Below are 16,527 nucleotides of genomic sequence, written 5' to 3'. Positions count from 1 at the left end.
CCCCGCGCCCCCCGCCAGCCGCCCCCTGCGCGGCGCGGCCGCTGCGCGCCCCGCCGGCCCCGCCCCTCGGCGGCGGCGCAGCCAATGGCGTGCACGCCAGCCCCCGGGGGCCGGGCGCCCATTGGCGGAGCGCTCCCGGGCCGAAATCGCCGCGCAGAGTATTTATTCCGCGGCCGCGGCGCGGGCCGCAGAGCCGCGCTGGAGACCGGCGGGGCGACACCGGCCACCGCCGCCCGCCCACGGCCACTCCAGCCCCACGCTGCCCACCGACGGCCACCCGGCCTCCTCCTGCCGTCGCCGCCGCTCCTGCTACGGGGGTTTTTTTCCCCCCCCACCCACCCCTTTTCTCCTGCAACTTGCAAAAGTTTCTCCCCCCACCCCCCCCGTGTTTTTTTATTTTCACTTAGAGGGGTAGGGAACAATAATAAAAAAACTTTTGCAAACTTTTTCCAGCTTTCTCCCTCCTCTCCCCAGCCGGGCTTCACGCTGGTGGAGACTTCGTCTCCTAGTTTTACTTTTTTTAACCCTTCCCTGCCCCCGAGCCACCTGATTTTTTTATATATTTTTTTTTTAATTTTTTTTTTTCATCCCCTGTCCCCCCCTCTGCCACTTTCTCGCATGAATCTCCTAGACCCCTTCATGAAAATGACAGAAGAACAGGACAAATGTATCTCCGACGCCCCCAGCCCCACAATGTCGGATGACTCCGCCGGCTCCCCCTGCCCCTCTGGATCCGGCTCGGACACGGAGAACACCAGACCCCAAGAAAACACCTTCCCCAAGGGTGACCCGGACCTGAAGAAGGAGAGCGACGAGGACAAGTTCCCGGTGTGCATCCGAGAGGCGGTGAGCCAAGTGCTCAAGGGCTACGACTGGACGCTGGTGCCCATGCCCGTGCGGGTCAACGGATCCAGCAAGAACAAGCCCCACGTCAAGAGACCCATGAACGCCTTCATGGTGTGGGCGCAGGCGGCCCGCAGGAAGCTGGCGGACCAGTACCCGCATCTGCACAACGCCGAGCTCAGCAAAACCCTGGGCAAGCTCTGGAGGTGAGTGCGGAGCCCGGGAGGGCTCGGCGGGGGATGCTGGTGCGGGGCGGTGCGGAGTGGGGTGGGCGGAGGGGGGGGGGCCGAAGTGTGTCCCAGCAGTCGGAGGATGGTTTTAAGGCTGGAAAAACTCGCTGAAAACTTTTGCACGGGCTGGCGAACTCCTTTGGCGCAGGAGAAGCCAGAATAGCAGGGGGAAAGTAGGGAAAGTGGTTCCCTTCTGTTTTTGCAAGTGGTTTCTTTCCCTTGAGGAATGGCCCCGGGTGGAAGCGGGCCCGGCCGTGCTGGGGTGGGGGGGGGGTTTGGCGGAGCCGGGGGCCCGCCTTGGCCTGTGTTTGTTTGTGCTCTGGTCCCGAGGAAATGATGGTTTTTGGGGATTGCATCAGCTCGAGCCGGGAGGAGAAGCGGTGCGGGGCGAGCCGGGGCGGGGTGGGGGGGGGGGGGGGGGCGGCGAGCGGTCGCCGTGCGGTGCCAAGCCCCGGGTGGGTGGGTGGCGGCGATGAGTGGCACATGGCTGGGTGCCCTCCGACTTCCAAAATAAGGCAGGGAGGGGAGGAAAACAGAAGGAAAGTGAGTCACCTGGCTGCCTCTTGCGCTGTGACTGCAGAAGGGAAGGGGCGGGGGGCGGGGGGGGAATCCTAAATTTGCGGCAGGGAAGGAAAGCAGGGAGCAAACCTGGCCCTGGCAGGCAGCGACAGGTCTGTCACCTCAAGTGCCCTGGGGACAGCACATGCGCCTCTGCAGGGGGGGACCTTTTTGGGGGGGGATGAGGACTGGACTCTGCCGTGGCTCTTGCACCTCTTGTTCGGCTACCGAAGGAATCTGGCGGGGGGGGCAAGAAGGGGGGCTGACAACCAGCATGTGCCCCAGACAGGGGCGTTCAGCAGCGTGGGGGCCTTTGCATTGCCATTCGGGGGAACCCAGAGGTCTGGGCTGGCGGTAATGCCATAGTGGGGGGAAGCCACTAATGCCCCCCGTTGAGCTGCAGCCCCTCACCCCCCATGTCCCGTTCCATCCACCCCCCCCCGCAGGCTGCTGAACGAGAGCGAGAAGCGTCCCTTCGTGGAGGAGGCCGAGCGGCTGCGGGTGCAGCACAAGAAGGACCATCCCGACTACAAGTACCAGCCACGGCGGAGGAAGTCGGTGAAGAATGGGCAGTCGGAGCAGGAGGAGGGCTCCGAGCAAACCCACATCTCCCCCAACGCCATCTTCAAGGCGCTGCAGGCGGACTCCCCGCAGTCGTCCTCCAGCATCAGCGAGGTGCACTCCCCCGGCGAGCACTCGGGTAGGTGCTCGCGAGGTGTTACGGGGGGGTTAAGTCACGGCTACCTAAGAAAAGTTGCATCCCAAGCCAGGCTGAAAGTGGGACTGGGTAAGGAGGGATGGGGAAAAAGGGAGAGACACCCAGACATACAGCAAGAAGGGGATGGCTGCACCGGGAGAGGGGCAGAGCTGCCCGCCAGCCTTCCCCATAGCACGGGCACACAAATGCTCGCCCGTGTGTGCCAGCCCCTGCGGCTGCTTCCACCCCCTCCGCCCACGAGAAACATGAACCCATCCTTTTTTTTTTTAAAAAAAAAAAAAAAAATAAACCAAAAGACGGCCCCGCTGTCGTGACTCATGCCTGCAGGCTGGGTTGTTTTACCCGGCGCGATAGATGGGCGCTGGTGGGGCTCACATCTGTGTCCCTCGCACCTGGACGTGTTTGTGTTGCCCGACGCAACTGCTTTCAGAAGCGACGTGCTGTTATCCGGCCGCGGGTTAATGATTAACAGCGTTATCGCGTCCGGCAGCACCTCCCGCCTCAGGGAGCCACGGGCGCAGGGGTGCCCGGCCGTCGCAGAAGCGACACCCCCTTCACCCCCATGCTCTTTCTTTCCTCCCGCAGGGCAATCGCAGGGCCCCCCCACGCCCCCCACCACCCCCAAGACGGACGTGCAGCCGGGCAAGCAGGACCTGAAGCGGGAGGGCCGCCCTCTGCAAGAAGGCGGCCGGCAGCCGCCCCACATCGATTTCCGAGACGTGGACATCGGCGAGCTCAGCAGCGATGTCATCTCCAACATCGAGACCTTTGACGTCAACGAGTTCGATCAGTACCTCCCCCCCAACGGTCACCCGGGGGTCCCGGCCACCCACGGCCAGGTGACCTACAGCGGCAGCTACGGCATCAGCAGCACAGCGGGCTCGCAGGCCGGCGCCGGCCACGTCTGGATGTCGAAGCAGCAGCCGCAGCCCCCGCCACAGCCCCCGCCGCAGGCGCAGCCGCCGGCGCAGCACGGGCTGCCGGCGCTGAGCGGGGAGCAGGGCACCGCGCAGCAGCGGACGCACATCAAGACGGAGCAGCTGAGCCCCAGCCACTACAGCGAGCAGCAGCAGCACTCCCCGCAGCAGCTCAACTACAGCTCCTTCAACCTCCAGCACTACGGCTCCTCCTACCCCACCATCACCCGCTCCCAGTACGACTACACCGACCACCAGAACTCCAGCTCCTACTACAGCCACGCCGCCGGGCAGAGCAGCAGCCTCTACTCCACCTTCACCTACATGAACCCCACGCAGCGCCCCATGTACACCCCCATTGCAGACACTTCAGGGGTCCCCTCCATCCCCCAGACCCACAGCCCCCAGCACTGGGAACAGCCCGTCTACACACAGCTCACCAGACCCTAAAGCCATTTCCAATAAAATACAAATAATAGTAATAAAAATAAAAAATAAATTTAAAAAAAAAAAAATCAAAAAAGCACGAAAGAAGCAACAACATGATGATCGGGGAACTTCCTCAGACTTTTGTCCTTCTTTGAAATTAAAATAATAATTAAAAAAGAGACGCTAAAGTCAAAGCTGGCGGGGAGGAGAGAGCGCCTCGAGCCTTCTGCACTACAGCATCCTCCAGGACAGGGGCCGACCGCCCCGAGACCCGGCAAAACTCGGTACAGACTTTCCAAGGACTGGACTTTCAACTCTGCTTCCAGGGTGCGGCGTGGAGAGGAGATTTCTAACCAACCAGCTCAGCTGTCTTGTTCTCTGGACTTTTGTAATGATTTTTTTTTTTTTTAGCAGTAACTAAAAAAAGCAAAAAAAAAAAAAAAAAAATGGGGGGGAAAAAAGAGAGAACTCAGAGTCCTCTGTGAGGAATATTCTCTATTTTAAATATTTTTTAGTATGTACTGTGTATGATTCGTTACCAATTTGAGGGGATTTATACATATTTTTTAGAGATTTTTTAAAAACGCTCTTATTTTTCCAACAGCTAAAAAAAAATGACACTTAGTGGAGCAGTCCTAGGTTTTCTTGCAGTCAGAGGTATTTTTGTATAGATAAGTGTCTTTTTTTTTTTTTCTCTAAAAATAAAAATTAAAAAGCAAAACGGCGTGCTTTTAACTCGGAACAAAGCTCTGTTAAGTGGCCAGCGTCAGGCTTAGCGATGGTCAGCTCCGCGGCGCGGGAGACGCGAGCTGAGATTGTGCGGGGACGAGCATGGGAGAGGCTTTATTTTTCTAACTAATAGCGAAAACCAGCCGGCAGAAGATTTTTAACTTTATTTTTTAATAACCTTGAGCCTTAAGAAAGAAAAACAGAAAGCTTTTTTTAATTAAAAAAAGAAAAAAAACCTAAAAAAAAAAAAAAATCCCCAAAACAGCAAGAAGTGCTGTTGAGAAGCCTTAAAAGCAGCCCTGGGATAATCACTTGTCCCCAGCTCTGCCCGTCCCTGGGGCTGGGGGGGGATGAGCGTGACCCCCTCCAGCCGAGCCTGATGCACAACCCACCCAGGGGCTCCCCTCTGCTTTGCGGGACATCACAGATACTTTAAATTATTTATTTTGTGAGAAGAGCAGTTTTTAATCACAATTTCCTTCTTTTTTCTTTTTTTTTTTTAAATCTCCCTTCTATTTTAAGTCCTTTCAAAAGCGTTTGTGGGAGCATTATTTGGAAGGTAACCGTGCCTGTTAAATTATGGTCTAAACTGTAACCAGTCCTTTATTTATCTCTTTAATTCTTTTTTTTTTTATTATTATTATTATTATTCTTTTTGGAATCTGTGTCCTGGGTTTGTACAAACTTGTGCTCTTCCTTTATTTTTTTTTTTTCTTTTGTCTTAAGGATAAACTGGAAAAAAAAAATGAATTGTACAAACTAAAGATTGCAAATGTAGCGTATCACTGAATCATTTGCCTTGTTTTCTGCCTCAGCTCTCTGGGACACACGAGGAGGAGACCCGACGCCCCGGCCGTGGCCGCGGGGGCGGCACCGTTTTAGCCTTCCACCCCCCCCGCCCCCCAAAAACTGGCTTGAGGTGGGGGCACTGACTTTGGTGAAGCTGTGGCTGAACAGTTAAGGATTGCTTTTTAAAAAAGACAGCAAACTTTTTTTTATTTAAAAAAAAAAAATGATATATTTGTTAACATTTTTTTTTTTTTTAGGGATTCAGTAGAAGAAAAAGAAAAATCTTAAAGCACTCTTATAATATGGCATCTTTCTATTTCTGTATAAAAGCAGATCTTTTTAAAGTATTTCTGTAACTTAAAAGACCTGTCATTTAAATCATATTTTGTCTTTAGGTAAGTTTTTTTTGGTTTGGTTTGTTTGCAAGATCCTTCTCTTTGTGAAACTTACCTTTTTTTTTTTTTTTTTTGTATATTATTGTTTGCAATAAATATACATTGTATTAAAACACCCCACCGGTGTCTGATTTATTAACAGCCTCCAGGCCAAGCCGGGGCCGGGCCGAAGCCCCCGGGCTGGGTTTAGCTTCACTGCTGGGACTTGGGGTGTCCCAAGGTCCTGAGCCCGGCCACCCCAGGGCCACCGGAGCCAGGGAAGAGGCAACGGGATTCAGGGATGGACAAAAACCAGCGTCACCCGGGCTGTGACAATTCAGGCTGTGAACTCCGAAGGTGACAACCGAGCTCCAGTTGTCCCCAAGCCACGCTGGCCCTGGCCGCTGTCACCGCTCCCAGCTGCCCCGGTTTGGGAGGATGCTGGAGGGGGGGAGAGGAGCTGCCGAGGGGGTTTGGGCTTCCAGGTCATTCTTACAAAACTGCTGGAATTCTCCTCCAAAAGAGCTGAAAAGCCCTAAACAGCCAAGCGGGACATGTATCATCCCCACAGATCGATGCCACCGCTTGTCCCACAGCCCCAGAGACGCAGCGCAGGCACCCCAGTGAGGAAAGACACCCCCCCCTCCCCAGCTCAGCCAGGCGCTGCTGTTCCTATTGAACCCAGCCCAGACAAATCCCTGCTCCGAACTCGCCTGGGCTGTAATCCCGCTGCTCCGGGCCACCCAGCCCACGGCTTCCCCCCCTCGCCCTGGCAGCATCGTTTGCCACAGCCCTGCGCTGGGGCACAGACGCACTGAGCTTTGTGAGTCCTCTGCCCCGCTGGTTTCCAGCACGGAGGAGCGGGTACCTGCTGCTGGCATCACTGCAGGGGTCATGAGTCCGCGCGGGTTCCCTCCGAGGGCACAGTTATTCACCTATGAAAACTGCAAAAACGTCCTAACTTGCCCCAGACTCGAAGACGCGGTGAGCACAGGGCAGACGCAGCGCGGGATGCCTCGGGGTGCCCCGGCAGGGCTACGTTAATAAACCCAGATCTGATCAAACACAACTTAGCCAACAGTTTATTCTCTCCAGACCCTTTCCCTTCCCAAAAATCTCACCTCTGCCCCCAGCACTGAGACCTGCTCCCCGGAGCAGCCCCCGCGCGCAGAGCACGAGGAGCTCACGACTGCAATGCAAAGCCCCCGCACCGTTGTAAAATATTGACTCTCACTACAAGTAACACTTAAGCCAATTAACTGAAAGGGATTCATTTACTCTGGGCATTAGTTAAGGTCAGTGTCACTATTTACCTGTGCAATCAGCCACCGCGGCTGGCGGGAACGCTTTGCTCCCAGCCATTTTCCCGCAGCACGTGGCGGGTTTCCCTGGCCCGGTGCGGACTTTGCCCGCTCCAAGTTTTGGCTTTGCTGTTCCTCTGGAAAGAAGAACAAACGCAGGTCGCGGCGTTATGGCGAGGAAGCGCCCGGTAGCCCCGGTGGGAGCCTGGCTGGCCCATCGCCGGCACGGCACGGCCGAGAGCGGCAGCCGGCTGCAAACAATTCAATAAACCAGTTAATGCCTTTCTGATGCTGGTGTGGGTGGGTTGGGCTGTTACCCAGCAACAAGCTGGAAAACATCCCAAAAAAGGGGACAGCCTTTGCCTGCCAGCCTCTCCGGGGGTCCAGGCTGTGAGGGACCCTTTGCATCCCCCCCCCCCGCCCCAGTTTGCACTGGGAATACTGAGAACCGGAGGGTGGGAGCGGGGCAGGGCTGGGATGACCCCAAACAGGCAGTGCTGTGAGGAGCCCCGGCTGCTCCTGGGGGTCTGCGGTGGCATTTCTGTCCCCACGTAGCCGTGCTGGGCTCCCCTCTCTGCCCCCCTCCTCGCGACGGCTCCACCTTCCAGCCGGAAGCATCCCAGGGATATCTTCCCCGCAAGAAACCAAAAGAGCAAAGCTCATGACCCAACCCTGGACCTATAATTTCTGCGCTGTTTACTTATGGTGTGGGCTTTAATGCTCTTGGCCTCCACTGGGGAAAGCCGAGCTGGACACGGGTCCCCGGGCAGCTCCCGGCTTCCTGCCCACCCACCGGCGGGGCTCTGCCGAGGGGGACCCCAGGCAAGCGAGAAAAATGCTGGAAAAGCTGCAAAGCTGCAGGGCCGTTTGTGCCAGGAAGCAGAGCAGGAGGGGTGGGAGGGGACCCAAAAAAAAAAAAAAAAAAAAAAAGAATTTAAAAAAAAAAAAAAATTCAAGGGAACTCTTACAATGCTGCAGGGCAGGTTTGAGCCGCAGCAGATAAGAGCGGGCGCGGGGACAGATGTGCACCGGGGCTGCTGCAATGCTGCACGGCAAGTCGGGGAGCGCCGTCAGCCAGGGCAGGGTGGGGGGCACCGCCAGACACCCCCCACCCCACCCCCCCGCCAGCACCCACAGAAAGCCGCAGGGCAGAGCGAGGGCGAGCCGCGCGGCCGGCGGCTTCCCCTTTGGCAATGTTTCGGCTTAGTGATGAGTTTGCTTTTTTCCATCGGTTCGAGGTGGTGGTGGGGGGGAAGTAATTTTTTTAAAAAATAAAGAATGGGGAGAAAATTTCAAAGCAGCTCTAGGCACCCCCCCTCTTCTCTGCCCGGGTCCCCGTAATGCCCCGTGGTGCCGGGCTCCACAGCCACCCCCGGCTCTGCGTGCCGGCCGCCTGCCGCGGTGTCAACTGCTCAGAAATGTAGCTTCAATTTGCATTTCCTCAGCCAGCTGTTCATGTTGACATCGTATTAAAGCCGGGGCTTTCTCCAGGAGGGAAGGCAAGATCGCAGCCAGCTGTGTGCCGGGATCCTGGGATCGGCCCCGGCTCCTGCCCAGCTGCAGCGTTTGGGACGTGGAACCGGGATTTATCACAGCGGAGCCGGGCTCGCTGCGAGTCAGGGGAGGTTTGCTTGGGTTTCTCTTTTCCCTTTTTCAGGGCCCAGTTCCAGGAGTCAGGTGGTTAAATGAGATGCAGATTGATATGTCAAAGCAAAAAGAGCAAGCTGGGTTTCCCCCCAGCATCTTCAGCTTTTGGGTCCATCCCGGACCACGCTCAGCAGCTGGGACCCCCCAGCCCCCATCCAGGAGCTGCTGCCACCCCAGGAGAGGTGTCTTAAGAAGCAGGGGACAAACACAAGTCCCCTTTTCTCCACTGACGCCAGCAAAACTGGACTGAGATGGTTTCAACGCTGACAAACCCATTTGGAAAAGGTGGGGAGAGAGGAGAGCTTTGGAGACACCAGGCACAGACGGGTCCAAGGAATCAGAGAGAATATGGAAAAAAATGCCTTAAACCACTCCCTAGCACAAACCTCCTGCCTCTCAGGCTCTCCTGTGACCAGAACGGCGGTGGCCGGGGACGCGGGTGCGGATGGGAGCAGCTCCCAGCTCGGGAAGCAGCTGCCGAGGATGCCCCGTGCAATGCTGCAGGCCACCAAGACACTGCTGTCCCCTCCACTGCCACCAAGCCGGGCTGCTCCCCCGTGCCCGGGGGCTGCCCCCACCCAAAGGACTGCTTCCTGCACCCTCCTGCCCCGCGTGTGCGGCACCGGCTCCAAGGGTGCGAGGGCAGATGGCTGGATTTGGCCGGAGCAAGAGGTTGCACGGCACCCATCGCACCCAGGACCATGCTATAAACGCAGGAGGGAAGGGGAGGGAAAGGCTCCTGTGGACCCCTCCTGCCTCCCCCCGCAATCTGCCTCGGCCGGGGGGAAAGGCAAAGCCACCCCTGTGTCAGAATCGACCCCTCTGGAGCAAGAACGGGTCGTCACCGAGCATCCCTTCACGGCTCCAGCAGCAGAGCCCGGTGTTGCCCGCCCGTCCCGCAGACGCCCAAATTCCCAGGAACAGGCCACAGACAGCAGAGCCGCCCCCATCAGCGTGGGCACAGACATGCCGTAAGTGCTACTGTAATATAAATAATTGATCCTGAGGTGCCTCGGGGGCCGTAAAGCCCTCAATTGTTCGCTCCTTGGGTCAGAGCCCACCTCTTTACTATGTGTTTGTACAAGGACTACTCTAATGGGGCGCTGAGCCGCAACCGGGGTCCTGAAGTGCTATTGTAATACAAATACTAATCACGCAATAGCTGTTATACGAGCAGCCCCCGCTCGGGGCTGCGCTCCGAAGGCTCATAAACCGGGCAAGGCTCTACTGAAGTCAACAGGAGCCTGGCCCAGGCGCGGGGAGCCGGATCAGCGCGGCTCAGCCAACCCCGCGGCTGCGAAATTCCAGTTTAGTTCTGCACGTGTGCGCGTACATGGGCGCACACGGAGCCCGAGACCATCAACGGCTCGAGTCGCTCGAGCCTTGAGACGCGTTGTTTGTAGAGCCGGGGTGGGGAGGGGAGCCGTTTCTCCATTAAAACAGAGTCATGTTTATAAGAGGCTCAATAAAAATCGTTTGAAATAAGAAATAACAGCAACTCTACGAAGGGAAGGGAAACAAGCCTCCAAATTCACATTTCTAATTAATTACCTGCCTGGGAGCCGCTCTCGGTTTTCAGTGACTAAAAGGTTTTACAGGGAGAGAGTCTGAGAGCTCGGTCTGTGCAGCTTACGAGCGCTGAAACCGCAGCGCCCCGGGAGCGGAGGCGCAATAACACGGCTCTTCAGCCCGACGGAGGGAGGCGTAACCGGGTCCAAGGGCTGCCCACGCCAGACAGATGCAGCTATTTAGCCTGGAAATAAGTAAATTTTTAACAAGGTCGTAGCTCCGACTCGAGGAAACCCACAGGCTGAATAACGTGTGGCCGTCCCGAGATGGCCACGTGCAGAAAACACCCCCGGCGGAGTCCGAGCTGCAAGAGGTACCGGCGTGAGCAAGCAGCATGGGGACAACCTGGCCCCGGCCCCTGCCCTGCAGCAGGGTCAGCTTCAACCCCTGGATCTTATCAACACTTATAAATACGTAAAGGGGGGGTGTCAGGAGGATGGGGCCAGGCTCTTCTCAGTGGTGCCCGGCCACAGGACAAGGGGTAACGGGCACAAACTTGACCATGGGAAGTTCCACCTAAACATGAGGAGGAACTTGTTTGCTGTGAGGGTGGCAGAGCCCTGGCACAGGCTGCCCAGAGAGGTGGGGGAGTCTCCGTCTCTGGAGACATTCCAACCCCGCCTGGACGCGTTCCTGTGCCACCTGCTCTGGGTGACCCTGCTCTGGCAGGGGGTGGGACTGGGTGATCTCCAGAGGGCCCTGCCAACCCCCGCCAATCTGTGATTCTGTGATCTGGAGTCACCTCCATCATCCTCCTTAAAAATCCCATCGGGATAGAATCGCAGAATGGTTTGGGTTGGAAGGGACCTTAAAGATTATCTAGTTCCAACGTCCTGCCCTGGGCAGGGACACCTCCCACTAGATCTCCATCCTGCAGAGTCCAGATTCACAGGCTAATTTCCCAGCGTTTCAGGGGACAGTTTTAGTCCCCAGCCTGCACTTCCCTTCAATGCAAAGTGAAGTTTCTCACTACGGGAAAGGATTTAACCCTTGGCGCTCGCGGTGACGACGCCGATGTGGTCCTCCAGCTCAGCGCAGGTAGGACGGTGTTTCCGCCCCACAGCCCTCCCAGGTCCCCTCCGCGCCCTGAGCTGCGTCCCGGGGAAAGGGGGAGGAAAAAAAAAAAAAAAAAGCTTTAAAAAGCTTTACATTTGATTTTCCTTCCCCCAACGTGGGGATTAATTACACACGTTGTCTGGGCAGAAACCAACTATCACCAAGCAAAGTCTCACTCCATAAATTTTAAACTGCTAATAATAAGGCTGGACAGGAGTTTTAAAGCTTCAGTAGACAGTTTACAATTAACCTACTCCTGTCAGCTGGAAAATCACCTTACAATGTGATTCCAGTTCACGTCTGACTCACTTTGAGTTAGAAACTGCTTTTGAAACCAGTAAACGTATCGCGCAGAGCCAGGAGGAAGGCCCCAGGGGCAGTTTCAGCCCACACCTGACCTGAGTGTCTCCCGACATTGGGGCAGATTTTCTGCCCCAGATTTTCACTCCTTGGGAGCTGGAAACCAGCCTCCCCGAGTTTTGAAGCTCCTTGGACTCATCCCAGTCAAAGTTTTTATCATCTGCTCCAAGGGGAGACAAAAATGGCTCAACACACCTTTGACTTAGCAGCTGCAACGCAGGTGAGGGAGAGGAAGATGTGGATATTGAAGGCCCACGCTACCAGAGATGCAGAAGGTATGATAACCCAATGCCATCGTGCCAAAGAGCACCACACCAGCCCTGTTGCCTCCTGAAGAATCCATGAGCTTTTTCCAAGCTGTCCAAACTGGGAGGTGAAATGCAGGAGTTGGAGCCACCATCCCAGTGGTCACCTCCCAACGGAGCCAAGCTAAGCAGGTACACATGGACATCACAGAATCATAGAATCATAGAATTGTCAGGGTTGGAAGTGACCTTAAAGATCATCTCGTTCCAACCCCCCTGCCCTGGGGGCAGGGACACCTCCCACCAGATCAGGTTGCTCAGAGCCCCATCCAGCCTGGCCTTGAACACCTCCAGGGATGGGGCTTCCACCACCTCTCTGGGCAACCTGTTCCAGTGTCTCACCACCCTCATGGTGAAGAACTTCTTCCCAACGTCCAGTCTGAATCGACCCGTCTCTAGTTTTAATCCATTCCCTCTAGTCCTACCATTACCCCCACGGTGCGATGGCGGGTTACATCCCTATAACTCAGTTGTGTCTGATCCCCTCTTCTCCCTCTTTCACCGTCTCACTTACAAGTTTTTAAAGATAAAAAGCACACTACGAAGAAAGTACAGAGTTTCTTTGGAGAACAGCACATGCATTTGGGAAGCTTTGGCATCCAAAACCGCCTACTTGGAGCCTACAACCTCACAGAGACAGACTCCCGTCCCTTGTCTTTGGCCACAGCCACAAGGTGAAGCTTCAAAAAGGTCCCATCTGAAATACCTCTGAAACACCCCGATAGTGAATTGCATTAGTGAGAAGTAAGTTGGGGGGGGGGGGGGGAGACACCCAGTCATTTTCCGTGATTAAAAGGCAAATTTTATTCCTCTAGAAACTTGGAAGCAAATGTGGCGTTGCTATGGTTTCACACCCACTGGCTGGAAATGACAATATTAGCAGGGTGACCTGGTAATTAGAAACTGTGCCCCCAGGTCAGACTGCGGAGAAAATAAAGAGAGATTACGGAGTCCTAAAGACACAGCATAATGCTGCGGGCTCCTGGGCTCCCTACCTTTTATAACCGGCCCATTTAAATGCAGATTATGACTTTCCACCTGGGGCTGCTAATCTGTCTCACAGCCAGATCAAACAATAAGGCATCTCTCCGCGCTGTGGGGCCAGGGTGCTTTGGAGCTCGGCCTGTCATCAGGTCTGTCAGTCTGTCTATCCCCCTTTTCTCAGGGTAAAACCCAGAGTTTTTCATTCGCAGATGATTATTTTTTCCACCCTGGATGTTTACGTCCTCCACTCCCTCCCCTAAACCCCAACGATTTGGAGCAAACCAAGCTCAGATTTTCCTCTCGGTGATGCAATGCAATGTGAAACAAGGGGGAGCAATCAAGCTCATTAGCATTGGGCTGGCATGCGCTCAACTTGGGGGGGGAAAGGATCCTGCCGCGGTACTGAGATGGCAGGAGAGCAATTTCAAGGAAGCAGGTGGCTCCTCTCCTCCCAGCATCCCTGTGATGGCATGAGGAAGACTCAAAGGCCCAGGGTCACTCCCAGCCCAGCGGATCCTACTGGTCTCAACTGGGTCAGGGTGGGCAAACGCGTGTCATCCCCACAGGTGCCCAGCACCTGGGCAATCCCATCGCTCCAGCCCTTCCCCAGTGAGATGTCTCGTGGGAACAAGCAGCATCAGTGTGAACAGTGTTTGGAGACCACGCTTCACACTGAAGGTCAGAGAAGACAAACCCCCTGTGACTGGAACGGGGCAGGACACCTTCATGGAGCGGGTCAGGACACCTTCACCGCAAAGCAGGGGAAAGCCTCCAGATCCAGCGCTCGCTGTGGTCCCCAGCTTGCCATAGCCATCGGCATGGCCACCCTTTGTGTGTGCAGGAACGGCCAAGGAGCCCTACCCTGGTGGAGGAAGCGAGGATCATCCCTGCCCCTCTCAGCAGAAGGTTGCTTAGCCCAGGGTCTGATGGGGGAAAAAGCAGCCAAGGTGTTTTCAGTTGTGTTTTCTTTGGTGGCAGCTGCTGGTGGGGGACTGTCCTCACCCAGGACTTGCTCGGTACACGAGGAGGTTCGGAAGAAACAACACAGAAGTAATCCCTGTAAGCTGGACATTAAAAATACATCCCCCATTTTAAATGCCGACAGAGTGGGTAATGCTAATATCATTAAAGCCAGATGACTACATCAACACCACCAGCGAGGGGAAGGTTTAAGCTCCTTAGACTCTTGCACCTGGCTCTTTAATGCTCTTCGTTTTCACTAAGTGAGAGAGCTTTTCAATGAGGACTAATAACCACGCTACACACTTCGCAGCCTCCATCCACACGCCTGCCATATATTTTCTCCCAGCCCAGAGCAGGTGTCAGGTGCGTGGTCATCGGGCACGTTCTGCAGCTCCTCAAAGAGTGCCAGGAATTTCGTCTGCTTTTCCGAAGATGCCAAACTTAAAGCCTCAAGACCCAGTTTGTCCCCCTCACGAGCCTGGTTTAAACTGTGGGGTTTCTAGGCCCCGCTCCCCCTCCTTAGATGGGTTGACATTCTCACAGTCACCATCTCTGTTGCTCTATGGACCTGCAAACCCAAGCTCAGACACGTCCATCCATGACCAGTTTCAGACATTCCCCATTCCAGAGCCACCTCAACCTTCTCAAAGTAGGAGAGAGAAAGGGGAAACGACGCCCAGAAGACTCGGGAGGACACAGTGGATGATGCTGTCTTGCTCCCATACCCCACTCTTTGCAAAATGCTCTTCAGAAACGTAGGAAGGAAAAGCCAACAGGGCATCCTGGAAAAGAACCCAACTGCCCTTGGGAAGACCAGCCTCCATGCGCAGCTGTGGGCAAAAACCTTCATTTCCAGCTGCCTTTTCTACAGCTGTGAAACAGCGATTGCCCTTTGTAGCTACGCTAGAGCAACAAAACAAGAAGGACAAGTGCGTGCTGGAGCATACAGCACTGGGAGCAGAGGGAAAAGCAAGACTGGGTCCCCCAAGCCCCCCCCACTCGCATGTCTGGCATCCAGGCAAATCTGAGCTCTCCCGTGCCTCAGTTTCTCCCCACATGCCCACCCGAGATCGAGCTGCACAGCACTGTACGGACAACCCTCATTTGACACTGGGAAACCAGAGACACACGATTTTGCACAAGTTCATCACGGACATCAGCACTGCAGAACTGATTTCAGTCGTGTTAGTCCTGCGGGCGCAGGAGCCACTGAGGGCCAGCGCAGCGCCTCCCTTACTACTGAGAAAAGACCCTAATAAATAGCCAAAACTGAGCCTTATTAGCTTCATACTTGCCTTCCTCAACCCCTCTGCTGCCTCCCGTCCCCTTTCCTCGCCCCCAGTCCTCCTCCCTTCCCAAACTGTCATGGTTTATTTTGTTTGGGTGGATTTTCTTTTTCTTTTCTCCCCCCCGCCCCTCGCAAACAGATAGTTTTCCCATGGAGATCCAGCCCCGCTCTGTGCCTATTAGCATCCTTGCGCATAATTAGAGCCCAAGGCATTGTCATGCAAAGCAGCCTCGGATGACAACACTTCAGCCCGGACGACGCAGAAATGCTGCGAGGAAGTTTCTCACACTGGTTTTAGCCAAGGCAAACCGGACTGCGCACGGGTTTGAGATTTTAATTAACCAGCGGGTGCTGGGCTCCCTTCGCAGCCTCGCCGCCACAGGAGGAAAGAGCCCCAGCCACCCATGGGCTCCCCTGCACCCATCCAGCCATGGGCTTCGCGTTCCTGTGCAGTACTTGTAGCTCATTAAAATAAATTAAAAACCCCACCCCAAGTAGCCACAGAATCATTTCCCGCCAGCCCCAAGGGACGACAGGGCTCAGGCGGTGTCTCTGATGGGCACTGTCCTCGCTGCTCTCCCTGACAGAGCCAAAAAGGCTCAAAAAGCTTTTCCTGCTCCCGTATCAACCTCTTCAGGGATCATCTTCTGGCTCCATGGGTCTGGCGTGCTCCAGCTAGTTACTGGTGGTGTCCCTTGGGACAGTTCATGCCGCGTAATGACGGCTGGGGGGAAAAAATGGGTGATCTGGCCCAGGACGACCCAAGGGAGAAGCTCGAGGCTGAGCCCTGCTCAGAAAAACCCACCCTCAGCTGGAACCTTCCCCTTCCCAGCTGCCACCTCCCCTGTTCCTCGGGCAGCAGATATGAGCTGGCGGGTGCACGTAAAAGCCATAAGGACAGAGGAGCCACGTTTTCCCAAGGTCCAGAGACGCTATAAATTAGAAGGAGCTGATTTTCAAATACCTTCAGCAGAGCAAGGGGAAAACATCCCTAGCTACCTTCCCCACTGAGAACAGCCACATTCACCATATGGCAGAGCAAAAGATCAGCTCATAAAGGGAGAATAAAGGTAAAATTACAAGCAGGCTCTAAGAAATACCTAAGTCCCATTTTCAGAAGGGAATTAACTTCCTAACGGGCAAAGTCCCATTCACTTGCCGTGGGATTTGCACGCCCCGCGCTGCAGTCACTTCTGCAAAGAGTTTAAGAGCCTCCAGTTGGAGGATTTTGCTCCAGGGGAGAACACTTGGAAGCATTATATCACCCCCCCCAAAACATTCACGGCCAACGGTCCTTCCTGCCCCACACCTCGCTGGAAAGGGCTGCTTTCCGGCACTTTGCAGGCAAAACCGATCTGCTTGGGGGCCGCTGAGTTATAAACTCTCACCACCTCCAGGTTTGCTCTTGGCTGGTGGGGGCTTCACCCCCTGGGACAGCAGCAGAGGCCAGAGCGGGCCCCCTCTAGA

General features: G+C 55.4%; 1 protein-coding gene across 1 annotated transcript; it reads left to right on the top strand.

Annotated features, from left to right (window-relative positions):
* Positions 1-202: 202 nt before the first annotated feature.
* Positions 203-3,864, top strand: SOX9 (SRY-box transcription factor 9). The gene is made up of 3 exons (XM_074607886.1): positions 203-1,049; positions 2,078-2,331; positions 2,935-3,864. The coding sequence occupies exons 1-3, from the start codon at positions 619-621 to the stop codon at positions 3,714-3,716; spliced, it is 1,467 nt and encodes a 488-aa protein (XP_074463987.1). The 5' UTR covers positions 203-618; the 3' UTR covers positions 3,717-3,864.
* Positions 3,865-16,527: the final 12,663 nt, after the last annotated feature.

Source organism: Larus michahellis, chromosome 14 (assembly GCF_964199755.1).
Source record: "Larus michahellis chromosome 14, bLarMic1.1, whole genome shotgun sequence".
NCBI lineage: Eukaryota > Metazoa > Chordata > Aves > Charadriiformes > Laridae > Larus > Larus michahellis.
Note: the sequence above shows the minus strand (reverse complement) of the source record. Positions and strands in the feature narration are given on the sequence as shown.

Excerpts from the sequence above, each read along its gene's own strand:
- SOX9 (XM_074607886.1), top strand. The coding sequence starts at position 619 with ATGAATCTCCTAGACCCCTTCATGAAAATGACAGAAGAACAGGACAAA. Across the intron at positions 1,050-2,077 it reads ACCCTGGGCAAGCTCTGGAG|GCTGCTGAACGAGAGCGAGA; the intron begins GTGAGTGCGGAG and ends CCCCCCCCGCAG. Across the intron at positions 2,332-2,934 it reads CTCCCCCGGCGAGCACTCGG|GGCAATCGCAGGGCCCCCCC; the intron begins GTAGGTGCTCGC and ends TTCCTCCCGCAG.